At 38.7% G+C, this 25,541-nt stretch overlaps 1 protein-coding gene across 1 annotated transcript; it reads right to left on the bottom strand.

The window, feature by feature from the left end:
- Positions 1 to 242: 242 nt before the first annotated feature.
- On the bottom strand, positions 243 to 25,022 carry LOC117289125. Its single transcript, XM_033770100.1, has 7 exons — positions 24,581 to 25,022; positions 11,645 to 11,933; positions 11,081 to 11,282; positions 10,471 to 10,567; positions 9,205 to 9,471; positions 6,772 to 7,107; positions 243 to 5,424 (listed from the first exon to the last, which is right to left on the bottom strand). Exons 2-7 carry the CDS (start codon positions 11,878 to 11,880, stop codon positions 656 to 658), a joined length of 5,907 nt encoding a protein of 1,968 aa, XP_033625991.1. The 5' UTR covers positions 11,881 to 11,933; positions 24,581 to 25,022; the 3' UTR covers positions 243 to 655.
- Between the last annotated feature and the right edge of the window lie 519 nt (positions 25,023 to 25,541).

Genomic DNA, 25,541 nt, shown 5'->3' with positions numbered 1-25,541 from the left:
AGCCTTCACAGTTGGTGTATTTTAACATAAGCATAAAATAACAAACCTGTGAAAATTTGAGCTCAATCGATCATCGAACTTGCGAGATAATAATGAAAGAAAAAACCCACCCTTGTCACACGAAGTTGTGTGCGTTTAGATGGTTGATTTCGAGACCTCAAGTTCTAAATCTGAGGTCTCGAAATCAAAATTGTGGGAAAAGCCGTTTCTCACAATGTTTTATACTATCAACCTCTCCCCATTACTCGTTACCAAGAAAGGTTTTATGCTAATACTTATTTTGAGTAATTACCAATAGTGTCCGCTGCCTTTAAGTTTCTGGCAATTCTGAGTATTTCAAAGTGAACAAGAATGCATTCAATTTCTGCCATGTGTTACTGGATGTGCAACGCCGTGGCCAGATGAAACAATGTTAACAATGGGTATCAGGCGTGCTAACCCTCCGGTGCTTTGCACAAATAAGAATTTGTTCCCCAAACCTTTGAGAAAAGCTTGCACTTGAGCACACTTGTTTGCAAAGCTAAACAGGATGATTTGAAAAAAAATTAAGCAACTCTTTGTAAGTAGGCGGTGGTGTAAAAAGAACGGAACCCCAGATAAGCATGTTCGGGGACGAAGAAAGTGCCTTAAAGTCATTAATCTGCAGACCACAATCTTACAGACTGAATACCTCCAACGAAGAACCAGGCGTTAGAAGATAAACCTTCTTAATACTTCCTGCAGTAGCCACGATGGAGAAAAGTGGCCTAATATCAGCACTTTGCACACCACATGTGTAAAGATGCAATTCATTCAAGGAAGAAACGGGAGTTATGTCGTCTCTCTTAAGACCACGGAGATCGTTTTCGACTAAAGCAAGTTTCGATACACTACCTGCAGCAGCCACGATAGAGAAAAGTGTCCCAATATCATCACGTTGTATACCGCACGCCACTAGATACAAATCTTTCAAGGAAGAAACTTTAGTTATCTGGTCCCCTTGAATACCATGAAGATAGTTATTGCGTAGAACAAGTCTCGTTACACTACCTGCTGCAGCCACGATGGAGAAAACTGGCCCAATATCATCACTTTGTATACCACACGCGTAAAGATGCAGTTCGTTCAAGGAAGAAACAGGGGTTATCTCGTCTCCCGTAATCCCACGGAGATTGTTGTTGTCTAAAACAAGTGTCGATACACTACCTGCAGCAGCCACGGTGGAGAAAAGTGGCCCAATATCATCACTTTGTATACCGCACGCCTCTAGATGCAGTTCAATCAAGGAAGAAACAGGAGTTATCTGGTCCCCTTTAATACCATGGAGATTGTTGTCGTTTAGAACAAGTCTCGTTACACTACCTGCAGTAGCCACGATGGAGAAAAGTGGCCCAATATCACCACTCTGTATACCACACGCGTTAAGATGCAGTTCATTCAAGGACGAAACAGGGGTTATCTCGTCTCCCGTTATCCCACGGAGATTGTTGTTGTCTAAAACAAGTGTCGATACACTTCCTGCAGCAGCCACGGTGGAGAAAAGTGGCCCAATATCATCACTTTGTATACCGCACGCCTCTAGATACAAATCTTCCAAGGATGAAACTTGAGTTATCTGGTCCCCTTGAATACCATGGAGATCGTTTTTGCGTAAAACAAGTTTCGATACACTACCTGCAGCAGCCACGATAGAGAAAAGTGGCCCAATATCATCACGTTGTAAACCGCACGCCACTAGATACAAATCTTTCAAGGAAGAAACTTTAGTTATCTGGTCCCCTTGAATACCATGAAGATAGTTATTGCGTAGAACAAGTCTCGTTACACTACCTGCTGCAGCCACGATGGAGAAAACTGGCCCAATATCATCACTTTGTATACCACACGCGTAAAGATGCAGTTCGTTCAAGGAAGAAACAGGGGTTATCTCGTCTCCCGTAATCCCACGGAGATTGTTTTTATCTAAAACAAGTGTCGATACACTTCCTGCAGCAGCCACGATGGAGAAAAGTGGCCCAATATCATCACTTTGTATACCGCACGCCTCTAGGTGCAGTTCAATCAGGGAAGAAACAGGAGTTATCTTGTCCGCCTTAATACCGTGGATATCAGTTTTATTAAGAACAAGTTTTGTAACACTTCCTGCAGCAGCCACGATGGAGAAAAGTGGCCCAATATCATCACTCTGTATACTACATGCGATAATATGCAATTCATTCAAGGAGAAAATGTGAGCGATCTCGTCCCCCTTAATACCATGGAGATTGTCTGTACTGAAAGCAAGTGTCGATACACTTCCTGCAGCAGCCACGATGGAGAAAAGTGGCCCAATATCATCACTTTGTAAACCGCACGCCTCTACATGCAGTTCAATGAGGGAAGAAACAGGAGTTATCAGGTCTGCCGTTATACCATGGAGATCATTTTTTGCTAGAACAAGTCTCGTTACACTACCTGCAGAAGCCACGATAGAGAAGAGTGGCCCAATATCACCACTCTGTATACTACACGCGAATAGATGTAATTCCTTCAAAGAAGAAACTGGAGTTATCTTGTCTCCCTTAAGACCGTGGAGATCGTTTGCTATAAGATCAAGTTTTGTAACATTTCGTGCAGCGGCCACGATGGAGAAAAGTGGCCCAATATCATCACTCTGTATACCACATTCACATAGACGCAATTCATCCAAGGAGGAAACAGGAGTTATCTCGTCTCCCTTAATACCATGGAGATCGTTTTTGACTAAAACAAGTGTCGATACACAACCTGTAGCAGCCAAGACGAAGAAAACTGACCCAATATCACCACCCTGTATACCACAAGAGTTTAAATGCAATTCCTTCAATGAAGAAACACGAGTAATCCCGTCCGCCTGAATACCATGGAGATCGTTTCTGTATAGAACGAGCCTTCTTATATCACCTGCTGCAGCAATGATGGAGAAAAGTGGCCCAATATCATCAATCTGTATACCGCTCTCGTAAAGATGCAATTCCTTCAATAAAGAAATACGAGTTATCGCATCCCCCTTAATACCGTGAAGATTGTTTCCAATTAGAACGAGTTTTGTTACACTACCTGTAGCAGCCAAGATGGAGAAAAGTGGCCCAATATCACCACCCTGTATACCACATTCGTATAGATGCAATTCCTTCAGGGAAGAAACAAGAGTAACCTCGTCCGCCTTGATACCATGGAGATCGTTTCTGCACAGAACGAGATTTGTTACACTACCTGCAGCAGCAACGATGGAGAAAAGTGGCCCGATATCATCAATCTGTATACCACATGTAATTAGGTGCAATTCGTCCAATGAGGAAACAGGAGTTATCTCTTCCGCCTTAATACCATGGAGATCATTTTCATGTATACGCAGTTTTGTTACACTACCTGCTGCAGCCACGATGGAGAAAAGTGGCCCGATATCATCCTGTGTCAGCTTACAGTCATTCAGTATCAAGTACCTTAAGGAAAGATTGTTGGGCATCTGAACCGATTTCAAACCGTGCAAATTGTTTCCACTCAACTCAAGTATCTTCAACTTGGTAGCAGATTTAAGTAACTTGAAAAGTCCAGGGACAGAAACACAGCTTAACTGACATTTTTTGAGTGACAGTGATATTACACATTTAGAAATGTTTTTGAGTTTATGTATCTTGTCGCTCATATTGACTCCTACTACTTCTAATGTTAAATCACACATCACTATACCAGCCATTGTTTGTTCTAGGAGATCTAAATCGGTCTGTCCTTGACATATTATCGTTAAATGTGAAAGATGCTGAAGACTGGATCGTTGCTGTAGGTTTTGAACAAAGTAATGTGCTGCCAGTAGGTCTTCTCCTTTCAGCTTGTACGGAAATCTTACCCACTCATCTAGCTCCAGGGTTTTGACAGTCACACCAAGATTGGCTTCAAACAAAGCCAACATCATTACCTTATGTAAACAGACATACCTTTCGCAATCAACAGGACTGTTTTTATTGTAAACCGAAAGGTGCTTCTTGGTCATTTCTACAACGCATTGTGCGGCTTTTGTGTTCATCCCGCTGCAGAAACGGAATAAGTGTCCAAATCTTTCTACGTCTCCTTCTAACAATGTTGACATGTGCTCGTTGAATTTGCCAGTATTTGACTCCGTAATACCAGACAGGTAAACGGAACAACAAAACTGCATTAATATCGTGTGGTAGAACTTGACTTGTTCAACCTTTTTCATACCGTGCATGATTTGTACTCGGGTCAGCAAGCCGACATCACATCCCAAATTGACATCGTCCTCTGAATCAAACTCTGAAACTGCGAAGGAATACTTTCCACGACTTGTTAAACCTCCAAGTGCAACCCGCCCAAGTTTGGTCATCAGCAAATTAAACCCCTCTTCGGTTATTTTCTGCTGGGGCTTGGATGTGCAATCTTTGCTTATCTTTTGCTCATACATTAAGCTGGTGGCGAGACGAAGCAGTTCTGAAATCCTGTCAGGTAGTTGACTTCCGGGCTGTGTTAAAGATGAACACATTAGCCAAAGAAACAGAGGAATCTCCCCTAAACTACGGAGTGTTTCAGACTTATTTATTTCAGAATAAACATGATCATGGTGTTCGGAATTATAGCTGCTGAAGTATCTACGGATATATTCTTTCTTATTCTTGTCATCGAATCCAACTATGTTAACTCGTGTGAAATCTGGATTGCGTTTCAGTAACTTTAGTGCGGTAGACTGACGACTTGTTACAATTACCTTACATCGTTTCAGAGACTTGAATGAGAGGACATTGTTAACGCTGAAGTCTTCTTCTGCTTTCTGAAGTGTCTCGAATGAGACTTCATCTGCTCCATCAAGAAGAAAAAGAACTTTATCTGGGTGTTGTGTGATAAAGTTTTGGAGATGCTTCTTCTCAAATTCGGTTTCAGGCAATATTTGAGAAAATGTCTCATTCACAATGTTGAATTTCCCCCCCATTTTGTTTATCTCCAACAATATGACAAGCTTAAACATTGACAGAGGTGACTTTTTCTTTTGGGGAGTCGAGTGAGTACCACCCTGTAACACAGCCCAGTCATAAGCTATCTTCTTAAGAAGCGTTGACTTACCATACCCACTTTCAGCGGTGATTAAGATTCTCTTCTTATCAGAGCTTAACATGTCTTCGTATGAATCGAGGGGAATTTTCTTGTACTCTTTTTGGTTTTCATCGACCCCATGTTCGCTAATATCAAGTGTCATTGTACGGTCTGTTTTATTATTTCCCTTCTTTGAACCTGACTCCAATATGAGTGGCTGACCAGGTAGGTTGGTTTCTCGCAGAAGTTCTAAACTGACGTAAAGTTGCTCCATATCAGCTGCCAGATCTTTACATGTTGGATATGTGTTCACTTTCAATGTCTCCTTGTAATGACTCACCAAAGTTTCACTCATAGCTTTGAAAGGGAGCCCCGTCACACCTGTAAAAAATAGTTTGTATATACGTCTTGGTTAAACAAGGAACAATATTGAACAATTAATGTGGGATTTGGATTAACCTGCAGGCACTCTTATAGACCTTTACCACGGTGTGGCCATCTTGATTTTACTCAATACCAACTCATTGTAACCAAACTGAGGCTGGACGAAATGATAGTCTGGTGCCATGTTTGTGCAACGAATGTTAGCATTCATTACTGTTTTCGGAAACAGGGAACATAACCAAGATGGTGACAGCGTGATAAAGGTCTATTCTGAGCTATCTATAGCCCCAATGGTCGCGGTATCCATACTTTGCCAAATTAATCTTTACTCAGGGATGCAAGTCAGAAGCCATTCAACCAGTAACTGTCTAGTAATCAAGGATCACATCAAAGTTTATGAGACAAGCTTGGAAGCGGTAGCAGCCTGAGGGATCACCTTAAAGGGATGCCACTTTAATAATATCAAACAAATCACAAGGGGAACTGACTCTGTAAACTGTAAATAAAGTCCTGAAACTCTTTGTACCTCAATGGAGGTGGTGGACAAGGGATCTGAGCGAAGTCACTTTAGAATGAAACTTTACATTATCAGTGTAGTGTATTGCAATTCATATCACCATAATTAAATTAACCATAATGGCTATTTTGTTCATGCAAGTCGCCAGAAACACAAAATCTGAAGGTGTGGGCTGCTTCAAGGTGTGGGCTACAATTATTTGTGGGCTACAATTATTTTTTTCCAGAGGTCGTAGCCACCTACTCCTAGGTCTGAAGCAGGGTTACCCAAGCCTACAGTCCATATGGATGTAGGCTTGGGTATCACCAATCCGAAGCCTGGCCGGTAAAGCAGCAAGCACTACCTCCCCAATGTTACGTGTGTCACGACCGGGATTCGAACTCACACTCTGCTGATCAAACACCAGAGCTTGAATCCGGTGCTCTTAACAGCTCAGCCATGACACGCCACAAATATTAGTGGTTTATAATTCTTGAGGGTTTCATTCTTCCGTTGTTTCTATTTCTGTTTTAGAGTTTTTGTATCTATATCCCAGAATCACCGAGACAAACAGCAGTGTTAGTTTATTAGGCAGTACACGTCAATGTGTCGATCATGGGGAGAAATGGGAGCTACTTAAAGGTATGGACACTATTGGTTATTACTCAAAATAAATGTTAGCATAAAAACTTTCTTGAAACGAGCCATTGAGAGCTGTTAATAATATGAAACGGCTCCCGCTGAAGTGACGTTGTTTTTGAGAAAGAGGTAATCAATTAAGTGAGAATACTGGTCTTTGACAATATTACCAAAGGTGTCCAGTGTCTTTAAAGAAGTGATTTACTTACCTGTTACCATTTGAACCATGTCAAAACGGCCGACTTCTTTAAGCTTCTCGATCAACACGTTTTCAGCGTCCTTTTGGTCAGGTTGCCTTCTCAGCCAACCCAGTAGCATCTGGAATGCCTGTTCCTTTAGGTCACTTTGGTAATCGATTTGATAGGTGTCAATCTGTGCAGCTGTAACACCTAAATAAGTAGCGAGTTGCCTCCAATCTTTTCCAATGTTCTCGGCTAGGACTCGTAACATCTTCTCATTAATGGGTGAATCCTGGTGCTCCGCTGACTGCTTTCTGATGTGAACTTCGTCTGTATGACTCGCTCCTATGGTTGTGGGTGCATAACCTAAGAAGAGAATAACAATCACACAACAGGTTTTATCTTATGAAATCTGTCTGCAATTTCTCCTTCAACAAAGTAACGCTGATGGAACTCAGGTTATAATTAAAATTGGAAGGTTAATTTTACTATCTTCCAATTAGGGGAATCATTGATTTATGGTCCATATGAGTCAATGCCAAATCAGTCCTGATAGCATTTAGTCCGTGTGTTTTCAAGTAATAAAAGTCATTATTCATTATCGCATGCTGGCTACGCTCAAGAAACTGAATTTCGGACTTTGTTTTCTTTAAGGCGCCTTGTCAAAACGTCCAAGCCGTTCCATTCCGCGTGCATTCTGCGTGAGTCCGCGGATTTTTGTAACAAAAGAACCCGTAGCAACCGGGCATGTCCACGGCCACGACGGCTCATTTACATGTCAATAAACATGAATATTCCGGGGACTCCGCGGAGCTACCGGTCGGCCATTGTAAGGTCCAGCTTATGAGCTGACCGGCGGAACCGCGGAGGAACGTAGGTGGTCAACAATGGTTTTACCTTAATTTGCAGATTAAAAAGCAAAGCGAGGGTGGATGTGTAACTAAAATCCATTTCCTCCAATGTGTGACTTTTAAGACTTGGTTGGGCCTACATAACCAAGACACGAATTTTAAAAATGGTTGTCTTTATTCCCGGCTTCGACTGACAAAAGTTCCAGGCTACGTGCAAACTCCGTTCCAAGTGGGTCAGAGTATCCAGGGGACAATTTTAACTGTTCGTTCTTACTTTCCAAGCGGAAAACATTAGTTTCTTATTTATTAAATCCCAAGTCACCGTCACCAATGAACAAATATACACACCTGTGCGAGTGTGTCTCCATGTCAAAACAACCAGATAGTCTGGTTTGTCCAATGTGTGAGGGGGAGGAAGCCACAGTTTCAGAGACCGGTGTTTCTATTGGCTGTTGAATTTCCATAAAGCGCGTAACGAATGTTTTCATTGGTCGATTTTGCCCTACTGCCAGAGCAGCATATTGTATTCAACATCATGGAAGAAAACGTTTAGTAGTCGCGGCGGGGGTGATTTCTTATTAATTTAGCATCGTTTTTCTTGCGGGAAAATATTGATTAATAATGTGAATGGTTTCAAGTTAAAAATCGATATTTTTGTTTCAAGCATAAATGTTGCAAATTATGCTTCGCAAATTGGATCGCAACATTTGCGATGCACTTTTTACAATTGCATAGCAAATCATCAAAATTGTATCACAAATTGCGATGTGATACAGGCGAAATCGTTCCCTGATTATCACATGCACTGGATGGTGTAATTGTCTTGTCGGTGCGGCCTGTCCGCTTCCAGGAGGATGGTATTCGTGAGTAGAAAATGTATTGTTCTGGAAGAGCACGGCCGGTCCGCGTCCAAGCCGCTGATATTCGTGACCTGAAAATACAACTTGTTTATTCATGAACTTATTGTTATACTAACAATAGCGCCCGGCAAGGATAGCTCATTAACTTCGCCGCGCTTCAACGCACATGGCCGTTCTTCCGCGGACTGTCCGAGGTCCTTAGCAACGGCGGTATTTGCTGTCCAGTCCGCAGACTGTCAGCGGAGGAACGCCCGGGACGTTTTGACAAGGCGCCTAAGACAAATAATATATATTTGCCATGACAAATAAAAACGACTGTATGGTGATAATCATTTGGAGGTGTGGCGACATTATAGTTTGTATACACATGTCCCATGACAATTTAATAAAGACATTTCTTAATGGGCTCATCGTCCAAAGACATTATGTCATGCCGACATTACACCTTTTGGAAATTTTTCCAAAAGTTTGAGCAGTTTTGCTACTTACCTTGTCAGATATAAAGCCGTACTTGATTTTTGAATATTATGTCACTTGCGCTGTTTTCTTATTCAAAGTAAATTTGGAACAAGCTGAAAAAAACTCGGTCTTAGATGGCTAGGGCAAGTACGATTATTATAGTCTTCTAATTTGGTATTAACTGTTTTCATATCACTGGTGATTCAAAACAAATGGCTACCACTACAGACGCACCCTGATATCTGACATACAAAAAAAGCATAGTCCAACCATGGTCCAACTTTTATTCTAACCTGGGATCATTGCAGCTAAATCTCGACGACCTATTAAAATCAATGCTGCTTTCAACCACTCCCCTGCCCATGTGTCATCTGTGTCATGATCAGCTTGCTTCCTCCACCAAGAATCTAACATCTGAAATGCCTGTTCCTCCGGGTTGCTACCAACGAGGCTTTCGAATTGGCTGATATCTGCTGGTCCTAACCGAAGCTTGACTGCGAGTTGCTGCCAGTCTGTGCCGAGTTTTCTCGCTAAAGTCCGTAGTAGGACTGCCTTGTCAACTGCACTCCCGGAAAAACATGTTAAGATAATAAAATACATGTTTGCAACATAAGCAAGCTTCATCTTCCAGACCATTTTAGAAAGATTTCCTTCTCAAGTACTGTGTGCAAGAATACGTATTATAGTCTTGATGTCCCGGAATGTTTCATCAATCGTTCTCCAATACAACAATAGTTTTTTTCGGAAACAAACGTCATTAGTACACTGTACAAACATTTGAACTCTCTTGGAAAGAGTGGGGTTTAAACTTTTTAAAAATTCAAGACTTTGTTCAAATATTCCATGTTGTAAAATTTTTGTTTTTAGAAACTTCACGTTTTCTAATAACGTACCGGTAAGACGTTGCACAAAGATAAACTTCTTAAATCGTTCACTTTTAGGCCTTAAAGACACTGAACACTATTGGTAATTATCAAAGCCCAGTCTTCTCACTTGGTGTATCTCGACACATACATAAAATAACAAACCTGTGAAAATTTAAACTCAATCGGTCGTCGAAGTTGCGTGATAATAATGAAGAAAAAACACCCTTGTCACACCAAGTTGTGTGCTTTTTATAGATGGTTCATTTCGAGACCTCAAAAATCAAATTTGTGGAAAAAGACGTTTTTCTCGAAAACTACATTACTTCAGAGGGAGCTGTTTCTCACAACGTTTTATACCATCAACATCTCCCCATTACTCATTACCAAGTAAAGTTTTATGCTAATAATTACTTTAAGTAATTACCAATAGTGTCCACTGCCTTTAAAGGCTCAGCGGAATTTGTTTTGCCTATATTTGGACTCCATTTACAAGTATAGTCACTGCTGATAATAGCACACATAACTGAATAGCGAATACATGTACAAACACTATTTATGAAAAATTGTGTCGAAGCGACCACCACAACTGCATCAATTTCTCATTAAATTTGCATCAGTAATTTGCATACGAACACTTAATTTGACATGTCAGTTTCCTTTAGTTTTTATATGATAATTGACTATTTTACTCACGTTTTGGGGCGCCTCCAAGCAAACCTTTTGCCAGTGTAAGATCAATGTTTGTCTCCGGTTTGATGCCAAGATCAAGAAGAGTCAAATCATCACACAACTGGGATTGTTAAAGAGGGAAAAAATATTGACCGATCATTCTTAAATCCTGTTGGGATTATTAGTCCATGTCTAAAGTACAGGTGTTGTCAGTGTCTTTATCACCATCTTTTTATCATAAGTGAAAAGAGAATCAGAAAAATTACATGTTTGGGGGAAAAAAACAAGCAAGATATACTTGCATGTCTACCAAGTCATTTGAAATATTTTAAAAGGTTTTTCAAAAGTTGAAAGTCCCCAATTATGGTGGTTTCAGCTGTTGCTGAAAAGTCTTGTTCTTCAACGTTGCCTTTAGCAGACAACGGCCATAGCCAAATAGGCGAAGCCACTTGACAAATACCTTCTCTTGGTGGCTTTACTAATAGAAAAGGTTAAAATTAGGAAAGATGGGACACCTGAAATAAAGAAAAGATGCGGAAGACACGTACAAATGTAAGCTGAACGTGAAGGCATCATATCCACGATGAGGATGAGAAGAAGAAGAATAAGAAGAACAAGAAAAAACTAGACCAACCTTAAATCCTTGGTTGTTTGTGTACAGATTTTGCAATGCAGGACGAATGCCCAACTTGCTGTGAATGATATTTTTCAGGTCGGAAACAGTTGTGTTATGATTGAGTCGTAGACAAAGGTTTTTAGGGCTGATGTTTGGCGTCTTGATGAAGATCTGTATCATGTGATGAGACCCTTTTTGTCTCTGTGATGAAGCTTCGTCTCTGCAAAAATACGATTGAGTGGATGTTTAAAAACAATACCTCAATTACTCAGCTATTGTTAACAATACAGATACTTTGGTACAGTTTTAACAATGGAATTTACAGAAGTTCGTGCATGGAAACGTTCACACCCGGAGAACATATAGCTCAGCTACAAAACTATCATAGAAAGCAGTTCCCTTGACGAATACGGGAGATGGGTTTTAGCAATGTGCATCCTAAAATAGTATCACTTCATGCACATGGTGAATGCCTTTTAGCCCAAGTGGGCTCTTTTAGCAAAAGGGTCGAATTCCCATGAACTATACACCCTTTTCTCTCGATATTCTGTTTGGGTGAATGCACCGAAGCTACGGTTATACCTTTTGGCGTGTGCTCCGCTTTGCACTTTGCCCAATGATGAATCTGACGTGTTCGACTTGGTGTCTTGATGCTGTATCGATGGCTTTGTCCTCTCTGCCAGAACAGACCTGAAAGCCGCCTGTCTACTCTTCTTGATTTTGTTCTTCCTCTCTACTGGTTTTGCCCGGGAATGATCATAGATGACCCTTAACCTCTTCCGGTCTTCGTCCCACTGTTTCAGAGATGGCTGGTACATGTTTTGTGGTGGTTTGGGATGTTATCACTGAAGCAAGATCAATGCTCAATGTTCTGAAATTAGAATTGAGTGAATTCATCATCAGTTTGTATACAACTAACATCTTGCCAAGCCACTTTGGGATATTATTGAAGTCAATTCACTTGAGCTCATGTGCAATATACACCGCCCATGTTTCTGTCATTTGTTTTTATGCAAATCGCCAGACACATCACAAGGCCACTTCAAGGTGTGGGCTACCATCTATTTTGTCCAGGGGGCCGTTGCCACCTACTTTTGGGGCGGAAACACTAGGTTACCCCCTCTATAGTCCATTTGGACTGTCACATGTTTGTTTTGTCGTATACATGTACATTTATTTAGAACTAAAACTATCGAAAGATATATTCTGTCTTTATTTTTATACTACGACTCGCATTGAGCTCATTTGGCTATTTGATTAGGTTACTACCTTCGCAACTCCGCGTGTCATGAATTTACCGGTCCACATCAGGTATCGATTGGTAGTTGGTATATTACTAGATTTGTACAACGCTATGACAAGTAACAAAATTAACTAGACAAAGTGTTTTTTGTTAATTACAAAAACACGGTGTTCGGTTAGACGTTACGTGATGACGTAGTTCAAAAACATTGAACCATAAAGATGTTTTTATACAATGTGTCGTTATTTTATAGTTAAACTTGTATCACACTTTTGAACGCCTTGCTTCTTCACAAATGCAATATGTTTGTGTGAGATTGGCATCAGTTTTTTGTTTTCAACTTATGAAAGCCCTTTAAAAATCTAGCTCACCCCTGCACTTGATGCTGTACACAGATTTGATAATCAACAGCGCCCTCTTTGGTGGGCAAAAAGAGAGCGCTGTTGGGAATTCCCCAAAAAACTTTCGCGCCATATGATTTTTACACATTTTATTGTTATTCAATACCTGATGACGTCATTATGACGTAATTAGGCCTGTGTTGTTTTAAAAATGCTAAGGTTCAACTATCTATTGAGTTTCAAGGTTCAAATCGATCTCAATCTTGAGTTATGCCGTAGATAAGCTTAAAAGTTTTTTTTTTATGAAAAAAACACGAAGGCGAACTTTGACCCAGGGGAACGACCCGAAAGTTAAGGTCGTACGATTTTAGCGTTAACTTTTCAAATGTTGTCCAAGTCTTTATCTATCCGATGCCCAAGTATGAACATCATAGCTTTTATATTCGTTGCGATACAGCAACAAGCAAATGGTCATTTTTTAACATTAAAAACCCTGTCATGACGTCATCAATTACGTCATCAATCCAAAAAAGTGGCGGTTTTATCTAATCACTATTGCCTATGAACATAGTAAGTTTTAAGTTTGTACAAGCTTTACTTTTGTTTAAAAGCTGAAAAGTTGTTTTTTGATGAAAAAACACGAATCAAAAAACACGAAGGCGAACTTTGACCCAGGGTAACGACCCGGAAGTTAAGGTCGTAAGATTTTGGCGTTAACTTTTCAAATGTTTCCCAAGTCTATATCTATCCGATGCCCAAGTATGAACATCATAGCTTTTATATTCGTTGAGATACATCAACAGGCAAATGATCATTTTTGAACATTAAAAACCCTGTCTTGACGTCATAAATTACGTCATCAATCCAAAAAACTGGCGGTTTTATTTAATCACTATTGCCTATGAACATAGTAAGTTTTAAGTTTGTACAAGCTTTACTTTTGTTTAAAAGCTCAAAAGTTGTTTTTTTTATGTAAAATACACAAAGGCGAACTTTGACCCAGGGTAACAACCCGGAAGTTAAGGTCGTACGATTTTGGCGTTAACTTTTCAAATGTTGTCCAAGTCTTTATCTATCCGATGCTGAAATATGAACATCATAGCTTCAATATTCGTTGAGATACAGCAACAAGCAAATTGTAATTTTTCAACATTAAAAACCTTGCCATGACGTCATCAATGACGTCATCAATCCAAAAAAGTGGCAGTTTCATCTACGCACTAGTGCCTATGTACAAAGTAAGTTTTAAATTTGTACAAGCTTTACTTTTGTTTTAAAGCTCAAAAGTTGTTTTTTGATGAAAAAATGCGAAGGCGAACTTTGACCCAGGGTAACGACCGGAAGTTAAGGTCATACGATTTTGGCGTTAACTTTTCAAATGTTGTCCAAGTCTTTATCTATCCGATGCCCAAGTATGAAAATCATAGCATTCATATTCGTTGAGATACAGCGAAAAGCAAATGTCGTTTTTCAACTTTAACAACCTTGCCATGACGTCATCAATGACGTCATCATTCCCAAAAAGTGGCGGTTTCGTCTACTCACTATTGCCTATGTACATAGTAAGTTTTAAGTTTGTACAAGCTTTGCTTTTGTTTAAAATTGCTGGAGAAGGTTCGCAGGGAAAGAAGAACACGAGAAAAAACTAGACATAGTGTTTTTTGTTAATTACAAAAACACGGTGTTCGGTTGGACGTTACGTGATGACGTAGTTCAAAAACATTCAACCATAAAGATGTTTTTTATACAATGTGTCGTTATATTATAGTTAAACTTGTATCACACTTTTGAACGCCTTGTTTCTTCACAAATGCAATATGTTTGTGTGAGATTGGCATCAGTTTTTTGTTTGCAACTTATGAAAGCCCTTTAAAAATCTAGCTCACCCCTGCACTTGATGCTGTACACAGATTTGATAATCAACAGCGCCCTCTTTGGTGGGCAAAAAGAGAGCGCTGTTGGGAATTCCCCAAAAAACTTTCGCGCCATATGATTTTTACACATTTTATTGTTATTCAATACCCGATGACGTCATTATGACGTAATTAGGCCTGTGTTGTCTTAAAAATGCTAAGGTTCAACTATCTATTGAGTTTCAAGGTAAAAATCGATCTCAATCTTGAGTTATGCCGTAGATAAGCTCAAAAGTTGTTTTTTTATGAAAAAAACACGAAGGCGAACTTTGACCCAGGGGAACGACCCGAAAGTTAAGGTCGTACGATTTTAGCGTTAACTTTTCAAATGTTGTCCAAGTCTTTATCTATCCGATGCCCAAGTATGAACATCATAGCTTTTATATTCGTTGCGATCGGCAACAAGCAAATGGTCATTTTTAACATTAAAAACCCTGTCATGACGTCATCAATTACGTCATCAGTCCAAAAAAGTGGCGGTTTTATCTAATCACTATTGCCTATGAACATAGTAAGTTTTAAGTTTGTACAAGCTTTACTTTTGTTTGAAAGCTCAAAAGTTGTTTTTTGATGAAAAACACGAATCAAAAAACACGAAGGCGAACTTTGACCCAGGGTAACGACCCGGAAGTTAAGGTTGTAAGATTTTGGCGTTAACTTTTCAAATGTTTCCCAAGTCTATATCTATCCGATGCCCAAGTATGAACATCATAGCTTTTATATTCGTTGAGATACATCAACAAGCAAATGATAATATTTGAACATTAAAAACCCTGTCTTGACGTCATAAATTACGTCATCAATCCAAAAAACTGGCGGTTTTATTTAATCACTATTGCCTATGAACATAGTAAGTTTTAAGTTTGTACAAGCTTTACTTTTGTTTAAAAGCTCAAAAGTTGTTTTTTTGATGTAAAATACACAAAGGCGAACTTTGACCCAGGGTAACAACCCGGAAGTTAAGGTCGTACGATTTTGGCGTTAACTTTTCAAATGTTGTCCAAGTCTTTATCTATCCGATGCTGAAATATGAAAATCATAGCTTCAATATTCGTTGAGATACAGCAACAGCAAATTGTAATTTTTCAACATTAAAAACCTTGCCATGACGTCATCAATGACGTCATCAATCCAAAAAAGTGGCAGTTTCATCTACGCACTAGTGCCTATGTACAAAGTAAGTTTTAAATTTGTACAAGCTTTACTTTTGTTTTAAAGCTCAAAAGTTGTTTTTTGATGAAGGTCATACGATTTTGGCGTTAACTTTTCAAATGTTATCCAAGTCTTTATCTATCCGATGCCCAAGTATGAAAATCATAGCATTCATATTCGTTGAGATACAGCGAAAAGCAAATGTCGTTTTTCAACTTTAAAAACCTTGCCATGACGTCATCAATGACGTCATCATTCCCAAAAAGTGGCGGTTTCGTCTACTCACTATTGCCTATGTACATAGTAAGTTTTAAGTTTGTACAAGCTTTGCTTTTGTTTAAAATTGCTGGAGAAGGTTCGCAGGGAAAGAAGAACACGAGGAAAAAAAAAAAAACTAGACATAGTGTTTTTTGTTAATTACAAAAACACGGTGTTCGGTTGGACGTTACGTGATGACGTAGTTCAAAAACATTGAACCATAAAGATGTTTTTTATACAATGCGTCGTTATTTTATAGTTAAGCTTGTATCACACTTTTGAACGCCTTGTTTCTTCACAAATGCAATGTGTTTGTGTGAGATTGACATCAGTTTTTTTTGTTTGCAACTTATGAAAGCCCTTTAAAAATCCGATGCCCAAGTATGAACATCATAGCTTTTATATTCGTTGAGATACAGCAACAAGCAAATGGTACTTTTTTAACATTAAAAACCCTGTCATGACGTCATCATTCTAAAAAAGTGGCGGTTTCATCAACTCACTGGTGCCTATGTACATAGTAAGTTTTAAGTTTATACAAGCTTAACTTTTGTTTAAAATTGCTTGGGAAGGTTCAGAGGTAAAGAAGAACACGAGGAAAATTAAATCTATGAACAGATTGTTGATAGCTTTTTAATTTTCACAGAAAGTAAAAGTGTAAATCTATTACATTTATACCTTTCTTTGCACAGAAAACAAATGCTAAGTTTAATACTTTTTAAACCGATGTATTTTATTAGTAAAGAGCTAACTATGTGCAAAGTTTGAAGGTTTTGTGATCCTTGTGATGTTTAACTCAAGAGTAAACTTCTTAAAAGGTTAACTGGATTTGGGGAAACTTTATACGAAACAACAGTTTACTAATTTTAGACTTGTGAAGTAAATAACTGTAAAAGACTTATTTATTAAGTATTACAGAGGTTTCGCAAGTGTACGAAACGGGTACAGATACAACTAAGATAACTGGGATGCACGTTAGATTTTGTTAGGCATTAAATAAACACTTATTTTGAAAAGCAATGATTTGTACACAAAGCTTTACCGTGTAGCGCGCTAAACACTGTCGTGAGTGCCGGATAGAAACACCCTTCACGAGTCGATGTCACGAATCCGCTTCCCGGTGTTTGATCAAAACATAACCAATGTTCGTCTTTTTCTGGTTGCATTTTCTCACATAATTAAAAGTCGTACGAATCGCTGCAGTAGGTGGCCATCTCAGCGAAACTTCGTCTTTAATTCCGTTTTGATAATTAAGCCATGAGAAGGGCGAACAGGGGAACAATTTGACGCCAAATATGATATGAGCGGACTTCAATTGTAAAATGTTGGTACACCATTAAACTAGCGCTACGTTGTAAGTACAATGACCTGAGACTTGTCAAAACATGAATCGAAATCACGCGTACAGTCAAACGATGCACTATTCCGAGCAGAACACACAGGCCTCGTGGACTGAACAAGGTGTGATCAATGGAGCGGAACGGCCAGCCAAAGCGCTTTTGCAGTGTACGCAGTTATCACGCGGGTCAACACATCCGTGGGCTTTATCGTCCGATTTCGACCAGAGTTTCAGGTCAAATTGGTATCATCTCTGTGGGAAAGTTTGAGCAGGATCACTCATCTATAACGGGATGCAAAATTTATGTTGAAATGTTACGTAGTTTTAGAGATCAAAAATTGTAAAATTGTTCAACCTTTGGTTTGAACCGGAAGTCAAGGTCAAATGGGGTCATTTTGTGTGTAGCGTTTTTTGAAGTTTGATCGACCTGTCCGATGATATGTAGATTGTCAAAATCCACCATGTGGTTCAGGAGTTATGATTTCTTTAAAATATTTAACTTTGATTTGTTGTAATTCAAAACCTGATGACGTCATCATGACATCATTAAGTTTGTGTGGTCTTATTATTAAGGTTCAATTGTCTGATGAGTTTCAATGTTAAATTCCATATCAATCTTGAGTTATGACAACAAATTGTCTTTTTTTACAAAAGAACACAAAAAACACAAAGGCAGAGTTTGACCTTCCGGTACGACCGGAAGATGAGGTCATACGATTTTGGCGTTAACTTTTCAAATGTTGTCCAAGTCTTTATCTATGTGATGCCCAAGTATGAACATCATAGCATTAATATTCGTTGAGATACAGCGAAAAGCAAATGTCGTTTTTCAACTTTAAAAACCTTGCCATGACGTCATCAATGACGTCATCATTCCCAAAAAGTGGCGGTTTCGTCTACTCACTATTGCCGATGTACATAGTAAGTTTTAAGTTTGTACAAGCTTTACTTTTGTTTAAAATTGCTGGAGAAGGTTCGCAGGGAAAGAAGAACGCGAGGAAAAAAAAAAAACAAAAAAAAAAACAGAACAATAACAATAGTTGTTCGGCTGTTGGCCGAACACCTAAAAAAAAAAAAAACAGAACAATAACAATAGTTGTTCGGCTGTTGGCCGAACACCTAAAAAAAAAAACAGAACAATAACAATAGTTGTTCGGCTGTTGGCCGAACACCTAAAAAAAAAAAAAAAAAAAAAAAAAAAACAGAACGATAACAATAGTTGTTCGGCTGTTGGCCGAACACCTAAAAAAAAAAACAGAACAATAACAATAGTTGTTCGGCTGTTGGCCGAACACCTAAAAAAAAAAAAAAAAAAAAAAAAAAAAAACAGAACAATAACAATAGTTGTTCGGCTGTTGGCCGAACACCTAATGATGCTTCGCTCAGTTCAAAGAAAAACACACGAAAATGCTAGTTCGATAAGATTACTAAGAGTTTTACAATTCCAGCAAAGTATACACATCAATGATATTTTCACGTTGCTACAGCTTTCATACCCGATAATGATATTGAATAACACCCGTACTTTGACCCGAGAAATGAATGATTTGCATATAAAAGCCTGACAGTAATAATGCTTTCGTTTTCGTTTTAACACCCCGAGGAGACCACCAAGGTAAATCTAACAGACATTATTATTGTCATGTAAGAGTTAGACCAGAGAAACGCATAGGCTACCTTCCTACATTTTGTTTGAGAGAGTAACACGTCATTTTACTGGCATTGAGCCAAAAAAACAAATCTTTTATCCCACTGAAGTTGTATTGTACTCAGTCAAATAATCAGAGAAGTTCAGAGAAATACAGCATGCGTAATCCAAATGCACTGAGTATAAACTGACGTGTAGGCCTACCTATATAATGTTCATTGGACAATTTTCTGAGAATCCCTTGGCCCTAAAAGATTCGAGCTATCAATAAATATTTATAGATCTATGGTGTAAAACCATTTGAATAATTACCGTAAATTTTTTCCTTGCTCTAAACAGAGGGCTCTATTGCCCCTAATTCCTCATAGACCATATCGCAAATACCAATGCGCAAGCGCAGACTGTTGAATGGGGTGCATTGTGGGATATATATGAAATTTGGATACCAGCTAGACCACAATGCACCTAATTCCAAGCTTTACGCGCGCGCCCCGGTATTTGCGAAAAGGTCTATGCAGCATATATGAATCATTTCCATCGTCCACCACTAACATACTGAACAAGAACTGTACAAATATCAACCCATCCTAGCCGGCTTGGTTAAAGACTAGCCGGTTTGGTTAAAGACATCGGACACCTTTGGTTATTGTCAAAGACCAGTCTTTGTACTTGGTGTATCTCAACATATGCATAAAATAACAAACATGTGAAAATTTGAGCTCAATCGGTCGTCGAAGTTTCGAGAGAATAGTACGGAAGCAAAAACGCCCTTGTTGCTTACACAAGTTGTTTGCTTTCAGATGCTTGATTTCGAGACCTCAAAATCTAGTTCTGAGGTCACGAAATTAAAATGTTTTAGTGAGAAACTGCTTCTTTCTCGAAATCTACATTACTTCAGAGGGAGCTGTTTTTTCACAATTGTTGTATACCATTAACAGCTCTCCTTTACTCGCTACCAAGTAATTAAAGCCAGTGGACACTATTGGTAAATGTCAAAAACCAGTCTTCTCACTTAATGTTTCTCAACAAATGCATAAAATAACTAGACATAAGAATTTGTTTGATAACAAATTCGAGGTGTTCGGATTTCTGGCCTGAATTAACGAGCCATCACTTTTTAAGTTTAGTTGACTGGGGAGATAGTGAGCTATGCTGTGTGTTATTGTGAAAACAAAGTGAATAAAAATAACCTTTTTTCTAAGCGTTTTTTAGAACTTCCAGTTTAGACAGGTGAAAAGGTCAATACAAGGTCATCAACATATTCTTTTTTGTGAAGTATGTGGAGCCCTTTCATATGGTGTATATTGTCGAGATGGCTTGTGTAGTTAAGGAAATATGAATTTATGAATATTGACGACTGTAGAAGAGACTAGATTTAACCGAAGGGAAGGATTAAGTGACAAAACGCTTTGAGCAGAAACTATACAGGAAGTTGCAGCACACTTGGGGTTTGTATAGGTGTAACACGTTGTACGTTGTACATACGGTTTTAGTGCTGTACCAATGGGGATAATACGCAGGTGCGCTTAAACGACTGGAAATAAAGGTCAAACAGGGGTCATGTCAATGCAAAAGTTTGAGCACGGTCAACAATTTGCAAACTGATGCAAACATCGTGAAAATATGACGAGCAGTTGTTGAGATAGGAATGTTTGAAATTTTGTTAAACCTGAAGACCGCAAGGTCAAATTGGGTTCGCAGTTGTGGGTGACCTTTTGGATGAAGTTTTGGTCGTAAAAAAGCGTTGGTTAGATGAAACGTGATGACGTCACCATTCCAAAAAAGTTGCGGTGCCGTCTACTCACCGAGGTTGATGTTCATGAGAAGTTTCAAGTTCATACAAGTTTCAGTTTTTCTCAAAATTGGCGGAGAACGTTCAGGCAGAAGAAGACGGAGAAATGAAGGTTTGTCATATTAAACTTCAGCTTCCGGTTTGACAGGATTTAAAGGTCAAATGGGGTCACACTTTGTGCAAAACATATAGAATTGCCAGAGAGCTCAAAATTGATGTAATGATTATTAATGTACCACGTTTCATTAATAAGATACACAATTTTGTATGTACAAACTTATACTTCCGGGTTCGACCGGAAATGAAGGTCAAATGAGGTCACACATTGTAAACATTTGTAGAATCGTCGAAGGGCCTTAAAATTAAGTTATTATATTAATACACAAAATAATATTATTCAGATACGATTTTTTATAAAACAAACTACTACTTCCGGTTTCGACCGGAAGTAAAGATCAAATGGGGTCACACCCTGTGTAAGATTTGTTTAATACTTCATGACCTTTCATATGGTGTAAAGATCACGTATGTAGCATATCTGATTCTGGAGATATGAGTATTTTAATAAAAAACTTCAATTTAATATAATGACGTCATCGATGACGTCATCATTCCAAATTTTGTTCTTTGTCATATACACGCTTTGGTCTAAGTACGTGGTAAGTTTCAAGTCCGTACATGCTGTATTTTTTGAGATAGCAAAATAATTTTTTTTTCGACCTCGTGTACCATTTTCGTTGTGACGTAGCTATGACGTCACACATTATATTTTTAGAATGCTCTTGAGTTTAAAAAAATTTTATGCATTGGACATTTTTTCATATTTTTATTCACTTAGGCTCTAGAGCCCAAAATAACATGATTTGTTACTTTAACTTCCGGTTTCGACCGGAAGTAAAGGTCAAATGGGGTCACGTTGTGCACCGCATTTGTAGATCTTTATAAGAGGTTTTATGTAAAAAAAGAATCTTGAACGTAGCTCTTTTGGTTTTGAAGATATGATTTTTCTAATTATTTAAGGTTTATTTCACGTTTATTTAACGTAATGACGTCATCAATGACGTCACCATTCCAAAAAAGTTGCGGTGCCGTCTACTCACCGAGGTTGATGTTCATGAGAAGTTTCAAGTTCATACAAGTTTCAGTTTTTCTCAAAATTGGCGGAGAACGTTCAGGCAGAAGAAGAAGACGGAGAAAAAAAAAAAAAAAAAAAAAAAAAATTAACAATAACAATAGGTTTTCGGCTAAAAGCCGAACACCTAAAAAAAAAACTTAACAATAACAATAGGTTTTCGGCTAAAAGCCGAACACCTAAAAAAAAAAACTTAACAATAACAATAGGTTTTCGGCTAAAAGCCGAACACCTAACAAACCTGTGAAAATTTGGAGCGCGATTGGTCATCGGAGTTGCGAGATATCTATGAAAGAAAAAACAATCTTGTCACACGAAGTTGTGTGCTTTCACATGCTTGATTTAGAGACCTCAAATTCTAAACTTGAGGTCTCGAAATCAAATTCGTGGAAAATTACTTCTTTCTCGAAAACTACTCCACTTCAAAGGGAGCCGTTTCTCACAACGTTTTATACTATCAACCTCTCCCTATTACTCGTCACCAAGTAAGGTTATATGCTTAAATTTATTTTGAGTAATTACCAATAGTGTCCTGCCAGTGCCTTTAAGACGGGTGGGCTCAACACATAATTTCAATCTACGAATACAAAAATATTACTTATTTTACACTTGTGCAAATCTGTGTTGAATATGGGGGAAAACGATTGTGAAAGTTCGGTTACAAATGTGAAAGAAAATGTATATTATTTGCATGTCAACTGTGGGGTTTATTGTCAAGGCCGATTCGAGGTACAATTGGGGAGGCAGAAATAATCTGAACAATGCGAAGCCGACCGTCTATAACATTCTACAGAATGGGGCCCACTCTATAGGCCCCTGGACATAACAATAACCAAACTTACATTCGGAGCCTTCGTGTAAAATCTCCTGACCAAATATGGATACAGTTTGGCTAGTAAAGAGCGTCAGCGAGAGGTAGGCACCGGGGCCCACTGCAGAACGACCCCGGCAAAATATTGTTGGTTGAAGTACTCTTTTGTAGTACCTTTTATTGCGGTTTACGTGTTGATAAAAAGTTTTTAAAAATTGTTGTTGTTTTGCTAAAACCAATTGGCTTGAAGTAAGAGCGCAACAAGTACATTTTGTCAACTACGTGCAAATATATCTTCAGTTTCACCCCTGTACATATTTTGATAAGATATATTATAGTGATTTTCTTTAGAGGCAAAAGTATATCGAATATAAACGTGGTTATTTGCAATAAAAATTAACCTAGAATTTCGTTTCAAAAGGTGGTCGCGTTTTTGAGATATTGTTGACAATCTGGTGCGATTATGTCCACTCAGGAAGACTTATGCCTATATAGGAAAACACAATCTGAGAAACTGTCACCGTGGTAACGCTTCTTTGATTCAAATGTTGAGGCACAAAAACATATATTTTACTTTTAACTCCAATCATTACTCCGAAGTGAACTTTATTCTATGGAAAGCTGCTATGATATGGAAAGGTTTGCGGTACATATCGCATTTCCAACATGCAAAGTTTCAAATCCTACCTAGCTGCTAAATGCTTCTAACCATCTTTGCCATTCAATTTAAATAATTACCAAACGTTTACCTTCCCTTGCACATATTATAAATTACTAATTTTAACATGTATTTTTTATTATTTTAGTTAAAGCCATTGGACACTTTCGGTAAACAGTATTGTCCAAGGCCCACACTTCGTGTATCACAACTTCTATATAAAATAACAAACCTGTGATAATTGAGGCTCAATCGGTCAACGGAGTCGGGAGAAAATAACCTGAAAACCCACCCTTGTCTCCGCACGTTTCGCCGTGTCATGACGTGTGTTTAAAATAAATCCTTTATTCTCGATATCGAGAATTGATAATTCTTTTAATATAAGTAAGCATTTCATGGAATAATATTTCAAGGGAAGTCTTTCATCATAACCTTCTATAAACCCTGTAAGTTATTTGTAAATCTGTGAACTTTTATTTCTTGTTCTGTTCAGAAATGGCTTCAATAAAAGAAGTGATATACTGTGGCGTTACTTCAAGAAAAACTGCTTGTAAGTTGGTTAATTAGTTTGCTACATGTTTTTTTTGCCATCATACTTGGCAAAAGTGTAAGACATGACTCTAAATTTGAGAGGTACAACGTGAACGGTTCTAAATTTGGTGTTGTTATAAAGGTAAAATGAGCCCTCTACTTTTTGGACCACTTCATAGGATCATGGAGGAAGACATTTCACAATGATAGGATCAACCTCGTTACAATTAACAGTCAGTCGTATCATAATCGTATAATTAAATGGACTGGTCGAAACACAGTTTTTAAGCCAAGATGGCGTCCGACCACTCTCCGTAGTAAGTTCGTTTTTTTCTGGTTAAAAATTTTGACTTTTCGTGAATGTTGTGCCATTACATTTCTGTTTATATTACAGAGATAGTTCTATAGCATTTGGTTTATTTGCTGTTTTGAGGTATTTGAAACTTGTTGTCGGTGTGTTGTCGGCACTGTGGGCTTCTTGTCGGCTTTTAGTGGGACCGTACAGTAACGATGAATTAAAACTTACAATATATTTTTGTTCTTTCCTCGAAGTTTTTACTTGACGGTACCCCACATGCTTTACACTACCATTTTTATTTTGTGTGTGTACAACTAGGCTTGTCTACGACTAGTGCGAACGTGTAATAAGTTAACATCACAATTGCATTTTTATACGGATGATCATGAGAAAATGACTTACCTTTAAGGGGTTAAAACTCCCGGTGAAACCGACTGAAATCAGTCAAAAAGCTGGTAAGTTAAGACTACATTACTGACGTGTTCTAAAGTTGAAACTGACTGAAATATTGCAAAGCTTGATGGTTCTGATGACCAGACTGATTCACTTGTTCTTCTGTCATACTTCCGTGTTCCAGACGCCTGTATATGAACGAGTCTGTGACAAGTCGCACGCTCTCCCTTGTGTGCTATCCATAACACCATGTAGGAAGGAATGAAACCATGGGGTTGAAATAAAACCATGTAAAGCAAACGGATAAAGCTGGCTTCGAAGATATTCACCAAAGAACTTCTGTCTTCTTTTGACTTTCTTTGGAAACGGTGTAACGAAAATTGTGTTCGAATTATTGGCCTCTTTTTGTAATGACCAAGTTTACGTCGCCACAGTGCTGTGCTTCCGTTGGGATTTGTTGCCTTGGTGGTCTTGTTGTTCCGTATAACTCACTCTCCTATGGCCCTTTTCGAAACCACGGCTTCGGTTTGGATTCGGCTTGAGGCTTTGCTCTCTCGTCTGAAGCCCTGAAGATCGCGTATACGCAAAGCACGCGTAAATATCAAATCAACCGACGGTGCCAAGCTATCCTGCGCTGAATCCAAAGCCGAAGCCGTCGTTTCGAAAAGGGGCCTATGCCAAGGTGTGGTCCACAGGGGAACTTTTTACCTTGACGGACGTGGGCCTATTAACATAAATGGGCGTATCTAAACCCTCCTCACTTAGAAGATTGTAAAAAGTAAAAAGATGATTGTGCTGTTTGTCCTGAAAAAGGTCCGGGTCCACAGCACAGTATATCTGTTTGAATTTGTGATATACCGCCTCCAGGCTACCTCCACCATACACTGTGGGTAATTGATACTATCGCTGTATGACATATCTAATGAATATTCATAGCATGCAAATTCCGTCATTGTAACCAGTCTGATAT

Source organism: Asterias rubens, chromosome 4 (assembly GCF_902459465.1).
Source record: "Asterias rubens chromosome 4, eAstRub1.3, whole genome shotgun sequence".
Taxonomy (NCBI): domain Eukaryota; kingdom Metazoa; phylum Echinodermata; class Asteroidea; order Forcipulatida; family Asteriidae; genus Asterias; species Asterias rubens.
The sequence above is the reverse complement of the archived record's forward strand: the minus strand, read 5'-3'. Positions and strand labels throughout refer to the sequence as shown.

Bases quoted from the DNA above. Each gene is read 5' to 3' on its own strand.
- LOC117289125 (XM_033770100.1), bottom strand. From the start codon at position 11,880: ATGTACCAGCCATCTCTGAAACAGTGGGACGAAGACCGGAAGAGGTTA. The intron at 9,472-10,470 runs GTGAGTAAAATA...CCGGGAGTGCAG, and splicing joins GCTTGGAGGCGCCCCAAAAC to TTGACAAGGCAGTCCTACTA. The intron at 5,425-6,771 runs GTAAGTAAATCA...TATTTTTTACAG, and splicing joins CATGGTTCAAATGGTAACAG to GTGTGACGGGGCTCCCTTTC.